Source organism: Peromyscus californicus, unplaced genomic scaffold (assembly GCF_007827085.1).
Source record: "Peromyscus californicus insignis strain IS unplaced genomic scaffold, ASM782708v3 Scaffold_21__1_contigs__length_65335640, whole genome shotgun sequence".
NCBI classification, from domain to species: domain Eukaryota; kingdom Metazoa; phylum Chordata; class Mammalia; order Rodentia; family Cricetidae; genus Peromyscus; species Peromyscus californicus.
In genome coordinates, this window is record NW_026294514.1 from 45,481,283 (window position 1) to 45,493,975 (window position 12,693).

At 38.6% G+C, this 12,693-nt stretch overlaps 1 protein-coding gene across 4 annotated transcripts in view; it reads left to right on the forward strand.

Moving 5' to 3' along the window:
- Nucleotides 1-8,877, forward strand: part of Pja2 (praja ring finger ubiquitin ligase 2) — a 49,612-nt gene extending 40,735 nt beyond the window's left edge. For all 4 annotated transcript variants that reach the window (XM_052750224.1, XM_052750226.1, XM_052750225.1 and 1 more), the window contains 3 exons: nt 2,383-2,497; nt 2,837-2,958; nt 6,320-8,877. In XM_052750224.1, coding sequence (XP_052606184.1) covers nt 2,383-2,497; nt 2,837-2,958; nt 6,320-6,445 — 363 coding nt within the window. In that variant the 3' untranslated portion in view covers nt 6,446-8,877. The remainder of the gene's footprint in view (nt 1-2,382; nt 2,498-2,836; nt 2,959-6,319) is intronic.
- The last annotated feature ends 3,816 nt before the right edge of the window (nt 8,878-12,693 follow it).

Sequence of the window (12,693 nt, forward strand, 5' to 3'; positions counted from 1 at the left end):
AGTTGTAAAGCATGGGACTAAATAAAATAACTTTTTTTTAGGACTTAACACTAGTATTCTTTAAATAAAACAAAAATTGTAAAAACAAAACAAAACAAAAAAACCCTGCATGCTTTTATTTGTTAATACACTAAGCATCCTGTCTCTTTTGTCAGTAGTCACTTTTATTTGTGTTTCTCTCCCCATACTAGCTCCATCTTTCTCTTTAAATAGTAGCTTTGGCACAGATCTTGGCAATATACATTAGGCTCATATCTGTTTCTCATGTTTGAGCAAGCACAGGATAAAATAGCAAACCTCTTTAATTTTTTATAACTGATATTAGAGCTTTCTATATACTCCTAAATTTGAAAATACATATACTTGCACAGATTTATGTAGGCATCTGAAGTTTTCATCATAAGTCATTGTTGGAGAGAATCAACTCTGGGAAGTAGTACTCTGACCTCCATACCTGTGCACACGTGCATGCATACATACATACATATATATATATATGTGTGTGTGTATACATATATATATGTGTGTGTGTATACACAACACACAATGAAAATGTAATTTAAAAATATTAATGCAGAAAAATGGTTTAAACTGAGTTACAGTTTCTCATAATTACAGTTACTTACAGATAAATTAAAATTTTTGTCTAACCCTGGAAATGACATTCCTTAATGAAATGAGGGGCAGCTTTTTCTCTGTCTAATTATTTTTTGAGTGTATTCCTAGAATGAAACATTCAGAATAAATTTTATTTTTCATGTGTATGACTGTATGATTGAGGGATTTTGTTCAAACAGATAAATTAATAGGAATATAGTTTAATCATAGCATCATCACTTAGTTCTTTCGTGACATTTTCCAGAAGTTATATCCATCACCTTGCTGGAGTTCTTGTTTTGTTTTTATTTAAAGCAAAGGATTTGTAAGCTTCCTAGAAAGATTTGTTTTTCTAATGGAATCCATGTTGATTCCAATTTTTTAGATTATACCTCTAAGTTACTAATTTATAAAGTGCAGAAAAGTATACAAGGAATAATACTTGGATTGTAGGTGCATGTTCATGAAGGTTAGTTTCAGGAAAGATTACTTAAGTTAACTGAAGTTGTTTTTTCTGAGAATGTTCACATTTGTGAACCCTTCAAGAGTCTTTACAGACTCACAAAAGCACATTATATTTACTAGGCTGTAAATATTAGGAGCATAATATGTAGAGGTCAAGAACATGAGCTCTTTGGCCATCAAGACCACTCACTGGGTAAGGGAACTCTGCCTGCTTGCGGAGTTCAACCCCTGGAACTCACACAGTAGGAAAGAATCCACTCCTGCAGGTTGTCTCCTGACCTCCTTATAGGCACCATGTGCCTATATGCACCTTACATGCACACGTACACTAAGTAAATTAGAAAATCTAATTTCAAAAGCATGATCTCTTAGGTTAATAGGCTATGTGATCTTGGACTATACCCTTAACCTCTAAGCTTTAGGAGCCTCATCTACAAAATGGGATTAATAGTTTCTCCGTTACCTATTATAAGATTGTGTTAAATCATGTACCATAATATTTAGTATAGCAGAAGTAAGCTTTCAGGACTATATTCATTACTCATTTTAAATCAACAGTCAACCAGGTCAGTCATCCAGCACCATGTGCACTAGGAACATGTAATGTAAGAACATGTAATGATAACTAGCAGGCAAAAAGAGACAAGGCCTGCCTGTCACTTCATCTGAGTTGGAAGCTAGGAGAGGATGATCCATACTAAATGGCTGTGTGACCCTTTCTTTTTTCTAGCCTTCATAGACAAGTCATTTACACAGACATTGAACCCCTAAATGAAGTTGACCAGGTTAACCTGTAACTTGGTGACTGCAGTGTGCATGTGATAATTATTCTGTGTAACTTGGTGACTGCAGTGTGCATGTGATAATTCTGTGCCAGTAGTAGGTAAAACCACTCGGGAGTCATTGGTTGTTTGCACATTAAACATTTAGTAGTCTTTCCATGTTATCTCATGAAGTGAGCTGTTCTAAAGTATTTCTTTCCTTATGTTAGTGATCTCACATAGGAGCTCTCAAGTTGGAAGCTTACCGTTCATCTGAAAAATGCAGTTGTAATGAGCAAGTAGATTACTGAACGAGATAGATCTTTACTTGTGATAGGTTGGCCTTTCTGCAGACATGTGCGTGCGGATGTGTACGCTGGTAAAAAGAGGGTATTTGACTTAATGATCTTGGCAGTGGTCCTTTTGGAAGAGAGCAGAGGAGTAACCGGAAGAGAATATGAGAATATGATAAATGTAATTTGATGAGTCATCTTAAAAATAGTTCCCATTACTATTTTAAAGTGTCTACTAACAAAGAACTATACTTTTTCTTTTTCAGACTGCGCTGGCACATTTAGAATCTCTCGCAGTAGATGTTGAGGTGGCTAATCCACCAGCTAGTAAAGAAAGCATTGATGGGCTTCCAGAAACTCTTGTTCTAGAAGATCATACTGGTAAGGTCAATGTTTTCAAGTTTGGGATGCCAATTGTGTCTTTTGATGTATTATTGGAGCACCAGGAGATCAAGTAGTTGATTATTATATTTTTTATCAGCCAGAAGCTGACAAACTTTCACCTAGTAGAAAATGATTAATAAAATGATAGGTTTAGACCAAGTGTTTACCCAGTCGACTTTTTAAAAAAGGAATGCTTATGAAATTCTAAATTAACATGCTAGATTCCTGTAGTTAATTGATACAAGTTCCTCTTCCGTCTTGCATAGTCGTCATAGTGATTGGTCTTGTTAACCCTGAACTTCACGTCTTGATGGATGCCGTTGTTTGTGTTCTCAGCTATTGGTCAGGAGCAGTGCTGTCCGATCTGCTGCAGTGAGTATATCAAGGACGACATAGCCACAGAGCTGCCATGCCATCACTTCTTCCATAAGCCCTGCGTCTCCATTTGGCTACAGAAGGTGAGTTGTAGATGGACTTGCTTAAAGTGAATACTTGAATAGTTTCTCCTTCATATAATAATTGTAGTCACCTTTAAGCCAGTTTTTATCTAGGCACATATTCATAGTATTTTATGTTAAAGACTGGTTTCCTTTTGTAGAAATTTAGGCAACAGTAACTATTTAATATATTTTCATTCACAGCCCTAAAATTCTTTTCAGAAATATCTCAGAAGTTTCTTTTACACCACTCAAAGCATACTATGATAATAAAAAGTTTTCTGCAAGTGTGCACGGGTGTTGCTGACAAGTGTGAGAAAAGTACACCCATCAAATAACCCCTCCCTCATCTAGTTTTGGTGTACCTACCTTAAAGACTTAGCAAGAATTCCAAGTAGATGAGCTCCTTGCAGTCCGTGATCTCTGTTGTCACATGTACTTCCCGTCTAGTCTAGTAGAAATCCCCCAGTTGCTTTCTTGCCATTGTTCTTGTCTGGCTCCCTCTTCCCTATAAACACTCCTTCTCATTTCTCTCTTCTTACCTCTGTCTTTCTCGCCTTTTGTTTGAACTGTTTTACTCTTTGCTGTCACTTTATCTTCCTAAAGCTGTATTTAAGAGCTCTGAAATCTAGTGTAGCAATGTTCACTGTTCCTTTACAAAATCGGAGAATCGTTGCTGTTGCCTGCTGTGTTGTGGTTCAGGGTATACTCACTTTATACTTTCCTCATTTGCTGAAATCTTTATTATTCCTCTGATTCCCTCAGCTGCTACTTTGCCCTGCCTCCAATAACCAATATTCCCACCCACCAGTGGGAATGTTTACACGTTCTCTGGTTGTTGACATTTGTGGGATTTTTTTTTAATTCTCCCCCCAAAAGGATTGTACAGTTTTTTCAATACATAATATTTTTTATATTTTATTCCTGAGTATTTTTTTTTGTCTAAACTTTAAAAATACTTTATTTGTTTGCTTTTCTCTCCCAAACTAATTCATTTCGGTTGGTATTTATTATTGTGATAGCACTGAATTCATACATCCTTTTGTAGACTTGCTCTAAAATACTTCTAGAGTTGAATTAATTGGACACAAAAATATCCATGAAATGCAGTGCTCTTTTGAATTGAAGCTGGGAGTTCTATATCTGATTACTGCTGGCTTTTTCTTTTTAATTTTAAGGGTTTTTTTTAAACATCCATTATTATATTGATATGTATAGTGTACAATGTTGTGAGAACTAGTGTGATTACCTCGGAGATAATCAGCATCTAGTAAACATTAAAAACATAAATTACATCAGTAAAAATTAGAGATGGCTTGTTACTGAAATGGCAGATGGAAGCTTAATTGATGGTACAAGTTAGGAGGACTGTCAGCAGACTTGGGTAAACTGAATGTTAACGAAGTGATTCCTAATCAAGTAGTGCAGAGCGTGGGTATTTCAAGTCTCTTAAAATTGCTGGCATTCTAGGTGATTATTTTTTCTTAATTTGTTTATTTGGCATTATGCTGATTATAGCATCGATGGCTATATCAAACAATACAATCTATCTACCTTGAATTTTCTATAAAGTTGAAATAGATTGTCCATATTGAACAATGTATTACCTATAGCAACTACCTGGTATGGTAAAGTAAGTTGGCGGAAATGAAGGTGAGAAGTAGGTAGGAAAGAACTTGTAATTCTGTGCACGGTGGCAGAGGTGACGCTAGCGAGCAGGTTTTCTGAAATGAGTAGGGAAGCAGAGACAGGCTCCCACAGCTGCACTGTGTGTGTACACCCAAGCCTGTGATCACGGCCACCCCTGCACATCAGCCCGGCAGCTTCCACCTCTTCACCGGTGGGGGTGCCCACTTCTTTCCTCGTCTTCATTCTAGATATTATCGAAATTGTAGCTCTGCTCATGTTACAGCACTTGCCTTAAAGGGGAGAGACTGAGGTTGGTTTTCTTTCACTTGGAGAATAGTGGAATAGTGGGTTTCTGTCTTGGCTTTCAAGGTTTTCTGTGCTGTAGCTCCCAGCCTGTCCCTTCAGATTTGCTCTTCTCTACTTTTAGTCTTGTTTCTGAGCATTTGTTCGTGAAGCCTGGGGTGATCTGAGTAGATAAGCTGAAACCTTGCCTTTGCTATGTTCAATATAACAAGCTTTCTTTACGCCCTCAGTTATAGAGACTTAAGAAGGACTCAGTGTTGCGTATAATCAGTTTCAGTCGCCACGAGATGATTCCCTGTGTTTGTCCATTTCATCCTCACAGAATTGGAAAATGTACTGGTGTTCTATTCCCTAGTCCAGTGATTGTTACCTGGGTGAAGAGGCTAGAGCTGGTACCTCCTAGGCCAAAACTGTAGGGTTTGTTTTGTAGGATAACTGCTGTAGAGGGCAGGGACACAGTGTACTTGACTTTGCTAGAGCCCAGACTAACAATCTGAGTTTTGTCCTCTGATGAAAGAATTTAGTATAAAGGCACCCCAGGGAAGAAGGTTCCGAAGATAAAATTCTTTGTCACCTTCAGCAGCATGACAACTTCACTGTCCTTTTATCAGGGAGATGTATTCGGAAAAAGATCAGATTTGCAAGGACATGATCTGTCATCTGTTAGATAATAGATCTCTGTAGTCTTCCATTGGTCCTGAAGCTATTCCCTTCCCATCTTTCCCAGATCTGTGGTTGATTTGTTTTGTTACTAAGGAGGAAGTATGTGCCTAGTAGATAAAAATAATGTTGGATTCAGGTCATTCCTAAGTTTAAGTGACCTCCATGAGACAGTGCAGTAGTTCTTTGTCAGCTTTGACCACAGCGTCCATGCCAAGCATGGAAGCTCTAAATAAACATTCATTCAGTGAGTAAAAGGTGAATTGAGTACAAAGTACGAACATGATCATAACACACTGTTCTGTATAAAAGAAATTTGAGCTGGGCGGTGGTGGTGCACACCTTTAATCCCAGCACTCGGGAGGCAGAGGCAGGTGGATCTGAGTTTGAGGCCAATAAAAGGCTTTAAAATTTTCTCTTTATGTCGTGTGGGTTTGAGGTGTATTTTTTGTTTTTAAATACTTGATTTGGGAGCTGGAGAAATGACTCGGAAGTTAAACATGCATATGCCTCTCACAGAGGAGCTGAGTTTGCTTCACAACACCCACGTCAGGTGGATTGCAGTTGCTGGACCTGTGGCTCCAGGGGGGTCTGACACTCTTGTGGCTCCTCTGGCACCTGCACCCATGTGCATAGACACACACAGACACAAAATGTAACAAATCTGTTTTTGAACGATACTTGATTTGTGTGTAGGATAATGATGCTATGATTTTTCTATAAAGACGAGGCTATTAGTGTATTTCTTCTGTTGACTGTTAATTGGTTTGTTGTTTGTTTTTCCCTCCAGTCGGGAACATGCCCGGTGTGCCGCCGTCATTTCCCACCTGCAGTTATTGAAGCGTCTGCAGCTGCTTCCTCTGACCCTGATCCTGACGCCCCCCCTGCCAATGACAATGCTGCGGAAGCCCCATAAAGCGTAACATTGAAATGCGATCTGAATTCTATCACAGTAATCTGCAAATTTCTTCTAAATCTGATGTGCAAATAATTATATATAAATATATTTAAAATGCTATATATAGTATATGCCATAGTTTAGAAAGAGAATATTAACCTTTCTAAACTGAATTTAGGTTTGCAGAACATACTAAACATTTTCAAGCTGAATGTTCAAGCAGTGCATCCATTTTCTTTAGTTGAATATGTTGGTGTTCATTGTAAAGTCAGTAGTCATCTCTGTGGCATATGTTACTAGTTCTGTCTGAAGTGCTGCCACTAAGAGATCATAATTAAGCTCTCCTATCCACATCAGATGTGAAGACTGTGATCACAACAGTAGTAAAATTTGGTTTCGTTGAAAATAAATTGAATTCTAAAGCATGCTTTTTCACTGGTCCCTTTGCTTTTGCTACATCGAAACCTCTTGGTTTATAATAATACTGAGAAGGTTAAGATTAAAGCTTTTCAGAATGCCAAACAAAGACTGCAGTTTTGACCAGAACACCAGAAGAACTTTACATTTTAGATGTAAACCTCCTGAGTTGGTTAGGTAATAAAATATTCAATGAACGTTGGATGTGTTTGAAGAAAGGTTAGTGAGGCATGTGAATATCTGATGTGCTCAGTGTTTGGCACAGTTACATGTGTTTGGCCTTATGAAACACTATCTAAGCCCTTACCCAATCCGCTTCTACTTGTTAAATACTTGAAGGTCCAGAACACTCTTGACGTACTTGTTGAAGAAGTTAGATGTAGTTAGTTTAAGGTAGTTTGGTTTCTGAAATATTTTAGAAGGTCTGAAGATTTGCACATGGTCATGTTTGTAACTATATCACCCCAAATAAAAATTACACAGCTTTTAGGTGACCACATGGAGTAGGCAAGTCTGTATAGACACGGTGTTAATAGGTAGCTTACAGACGAGACCTGACGTCAGCACTAGTGAACAATGGCTTAGAAGGTACAATACTCGAGCACACGGTGAGTGCACGTCTACCTGGTCCACTGCTCATCTGGTTTCGGGAATATTTAAATAGCTTCCGAAGTGCACAGTTTCAGTTAATTTGTGTAATATTTCTGAGTATTTATATTCTTTCCTTTTTTCTCCATTCTTAAAAATAAATGAATTTTCACTGTTGGCACATTTGAGGCTTAAATATAAAAAACATAACACTTGCATTCTGATTTTTGCATATATTGTAAATGTGGCTGGTATTTACAGCAAAATACTGTGTATCCTTTTATGGGTAAAACAAAAGTGAACATTGCATGCAAGTACTGTGGTGACTTTGTAATTTCGGGGTTCTCTGGGGCTTCTGTGACTTTGGATGCTTACATTCAGGCCTTAATGTTGCTCTAGCTAGCATGCTTCCTTCCGATGTATATAGACAACGTTGTATAAACTAATCTGCTTGTTTTCTATTCTGTGATCTTTCCATGCCATATTTCACTGATGATCAGTTAGTGTCAAGAAGTCGTACCAGATTAACATTGGTTCTCATGTGTATACTGTGGAAATTTGTGGATTGTGTGGTTTATTTGTTTGTTTTCTTTTATGTACTGTTGATTAGTTGTGGCACTTACTGATTAAACTTACATTGCTGCAGATTGCTTTGTAACAAGCCACATGTTATGTTTAGTCAGTATTAAGGGACCTTGGTTTTATTCTCCTAGATAGCAGCTGTCCCAAAGAAAATATTTCTTCTTTGCCTATTAAGATTTAGCTATTATCTGCCAGTTGTTAAGAGGTTTGGTTCCAAACTCTGGTTAACCAGAGAGTTGAACGTAAGATAGCTGTTGTACTTTTTGCTTCCCATCTGTTAGCGTCCTTCATTGTTGGCTCCCGACTGTGTCTACACAGCTGCTGTGAAGGAGAATGCTGAATGAGACTTGCTTTAAATTTTTTAAAAAGAAAAATGAAGTTTTAGAACTTTCATGGTAAGAAGCCAGTATAAGCTGAGGCTGACAAGTTCAGACCCCAATGTATTATTTGATCTTATCTTGGATCCTTTTGAAAAGTTAAGAATATATGAAGGTAAATTAGAAATAGTAAAAATATTGATAAAATGCCATTTATCTTATTTCTATTTTTTTTGTTGTGAGTTGGCCTAATAATTTTAATTTTTTGAACATTTTCTTATTTCTTGTAAGATGAATGCTGATATTTAAAGTTAGACTCATGTGGATTTCTTTTGTGTTTCTTAGTTTATCTCTAAGCTAACTAACTTTTAAGATTATTTGTGATATGGATTTATATATAAGCTGTTAAATATATATGAGCTGTTAAAATGGAATGCAAGGTTTTCAAAAGCCCAGGTCTAACTGTAATGATTGGTTTATTGTTCTACAATCCCAGCCCACCATTTTCCGTGTAAATCATAAACAATAAACAGGATATACCCGGTGGTCATTTCTAATATTTAATTGTGTAATCCTATCACTTGTATAGCATAATCCTTGAAGGATTTAGAGTCAGTAACAGAGTTCACAACTATTAAAGAACTCTAGACTGAGCAGACAGGGTTTTCTTTTTCTAAAAAACTCTAGAGGGCTGCATAGGTCACTTAGAGAGGCAGCTGGTGGGCTTGTGCTGTTGCAGAGGCCCTGAAGGAAGAGCTGTTGCCCTTTCCTGCTGACATTCTCAGCAGCCCCACAGTCTTCTGCAGAGCCTGGCTCCTGTGCTGACTTAGACTGTGGAAACACTAGAAAGTTCTGTGATGTTTCACTTGAGTGGCTGTCTCCAAACTCAGTGTGGGACTGCTGTCAAATATGCCCATTGAGAATGATCTCTCAGGGTTCAGGGCTTATTTTGGGGTCATTGGATAGTAGATTATGTCCACATGATTAAATTAAACAAAAACTAATTTTGTATAGAAGGGTTAGAATTCTGTTTTCCTAATAAACGTGCTAGAACGATACAGTCAGAGTTAAGACTAACAGTGGTGTGCATATGCTCCTGCTGTAGTGCAAACGTACTTCTAAAGTGGCATCTTCTTTGTCCAGCCATTGCTGGGGCAGCCACCTTGTACCCCTGCAAAGGCAGGAGTTCTCTATAAAAACAGCATCATTCAGATTGCTGTAGATAGCATACATCTCTTCTGTGTGCACAGCTCTTCGTGTCCTCCCTCAGGCTTCGCGGTTTTAAATGTCCCATGATATCTGATCCAGACCAGTCTAAGGCTGGCTCATCATTGACTTAAAATGTTTGCTCACAAAGTAAACAGTTCTTCTGTAATCTAACTAAAATACACGGTTCAGAGACATTTTTGCCAATTTCAAAATTATTCTGAAGTTGTAGGTGCAGTTAGTTGCATCCTCATTCTTAGGCAAGCGTATGGCATGGCCGAAGAACTCATGGGCATTGCCATCACGCCTTTGTCTACTCCTGACTTAGTTTCTTCATAACCTAACTGAAGGGCCACACTCATCTTCACTACTGTTACCATGGAAACACCCTCTCCGCCTCTGTCAGCTCCAGTCTTGATGATGTTTACTCTCCATGTTGGGTGGGGTTTATTGGTTTGTTTCGTTACCTGTTGTCTGAGGTCACTGGTAGAGATGGACTACAGAGCCCCAGAGGTCACTGTAGACAGCCCTCTAGTTGGCACTTGCCGTGCGCCTGACTACCCCTTGTCACCATGTGTGGTCATGCCAGCCTTTCCTGGAAAAGACACCAGAACATTTTTGTCATGTTTCAAAGATGTCTTTGAAACTAGTTTAATCTGCTAGTATACTAAATTAAGAAAGGGAAGGAAGTCAGCTGGAAATGCCTCCTTCTTAACAAAACTGCAAACTCTGTTTCCTGTTGCTCATATGCCATCTGTTCAGTAGGCTGTTTTAGAATTGTTAAGTCTTCGGTGTCAAGTTCATTTCTGGAGCCTACCTTTTCCCTGCTCAGAAATTATCTTTGAAATAATATGATGTTGACAAGTCACATAATTACTTGACTTCTAATTTTGCTATAAAGTGATCAATCTAATTAGGTGCTGTACTGTTGTTCATGAGTAAAAGTTTGAAACATTTTTTGTTTATGTGCAATCCTGATGGGAATATTAAGTACTTGGTTTCCATCGTTGCTTTTAGCAATGCCTTTGGAGTGTGATGAGCATTGAACATAGAAAATTGTAAATGTGTCATAATCACCCCCAGGGATTGGGAAATTTTGACAGGAAAACATTATTAAGTAAAATAAAATTTGGGCCCCACAAGATGACTCAGCAGTTAAGAGCATTACTGCTCTTCCAGAAGACCAGTGGTCAGTTCACAGCATCCATGTCAGGTCTCACATTGCCTGTAACTTCAGCTCCAGGGTTTTCAATGGCTTCTGCAGGCACCTTCACACACATGACGTGCAATCATATGGACACATACACATACATAAAAATTTTTTTTAATCTTTAAAAGAATTGAATTTTACTAAAAGGTTTGGATCACGCAGTAAAAAAAAAGAATTTGGGCACTTGTTATATGTTCTCATAGTCAGAATTTTTATAGTGAAAATTGGTGAAGAAGTCTTTCTCTTATTTTTAAAAGGAAACTACTCTTAAACTCATTGTCAGCAAGAGAAATTTTACCAGCCATTATGATTTCTTTTCTTTTGACTTAACAGCATTTACTTACAGGATTCATCGTTAAGCCCACGTTTACATTTTAACAGACCCTATATACAAAGTCCATAACTGTTAGTAAGCCCATATTTAGCCCCCTGTAGCTGGAGAGTTTTCTCTCCGGGTCCACCAAGCCCCAGCAGTCCGACAGCCCACTTATAAAATAAACACACAGACGCTTATATTATTTAAACTGTTTGGCCTAATGGCTCAGGCTTCTAGCTATCTAGTTCTTACATCTTAAATTAACCCATTTCTATAAATCTATACCTTGCCACATGGCTCATGGCTTACCGGTGTCTTCACATGCTGCTTGTCATGGCGGCTGGCAGTGTCTTCCTCCTCCTTCCTGTTCCCTCAGTTCTCCTCTCTGTTAGTCCCGCCTATACTTCCTGCCTGGCCACTGGCCAATCAGTGTTTTATTTATTGACCAATAAGAACACATACAGACCACCCCACAGCACTTCCCCTTTTCTTTCTTTTTTTTTTAAAAAGAAGGTTTTAACCTTTACACATCTCCAAAGTCAGCTTGGTGTATTTGGGAATTTGGGCGTAGCTTCTCTTACTACTTCCTGCTGGAGCGGGGTACTGTATCTTATGGGGACACAAAGAAAATTTTAGGATTATGGAGTAGTCCGTGAGGGTGTATCGTCTGAGCCAGTTGCCTTGAAACGGTTCTGGATGTTGGATCATCTGGGCCTTGGTGTCATTGGAGACCTTTCAGGGGGTCTTGGCTGGTCAAACCTGATGTATCTTAATCTGGAACAAATCCATAGCCTCTGGCTTTCTGTGGAAACAAAAGCAGAGCCTCCTTTCCAAAGCAACATGTCCTTACATCCAAATTTTGAAGTCAAGGTACCTTTAAAATATACATTTTGGCATAACTCAACAGCTTTTGCAATCAAATGTTTTTCTTCAGTTACGAATATCAAAGTGAACATAATCCAGATTCTCTGTGTGATAGCCATCTTTACATGGCTTATTTTTTTGTATTACCTTGAGCCTATTGCTTTAAACTGCAGCATTCCAAGACTGAAACGGCGCTGTGGCTGCTAGTTCCGCCCACTTCAGCTTCCCAACATGGCGGTGGTACATTTTCTGCCAGCTCTGGGAGCCATCAACTCTCAGAAATAGTGGGTCTATGCTTCTATCAAATTAGCGTGTAGCCCAGAAACCTCTTTTTTTGTTTTGTACTAGCAAAGGCTAAATCCACCACACAGCTTAATGTGCCACTTGCAGAGGCCCAGTTTAATGTGCCACTTGCAGAGGCCTCATTCCCGCCATACTGCAGGTCGAGCGCGCATGCCAGGAACCCACCATAGTAGCTCAAACATGCAGGCTGCCGCTAACTTGAGAAAGATAACTAGGAACTGTTTTTAGCTCCGTTTTAGAATCTTTTTTCTCAGGTTTTAGGTGGAAACTCTTGCCAACCTGTTGGGCGCCACAGCAGCCCCCTGTTGTAACTGGTCTTCGTGATAAATCTGAAAGGTCCCAGAGATGACCTAAGAGCCCTGGTCTTTCTGCTTCACACCACCTCCCTGGTCTGTATCAGTTACTTCATCCTGTGAGATTTTCTTTAATGAAATAACCTTACAAGGAAATAAATGTTTTCTGA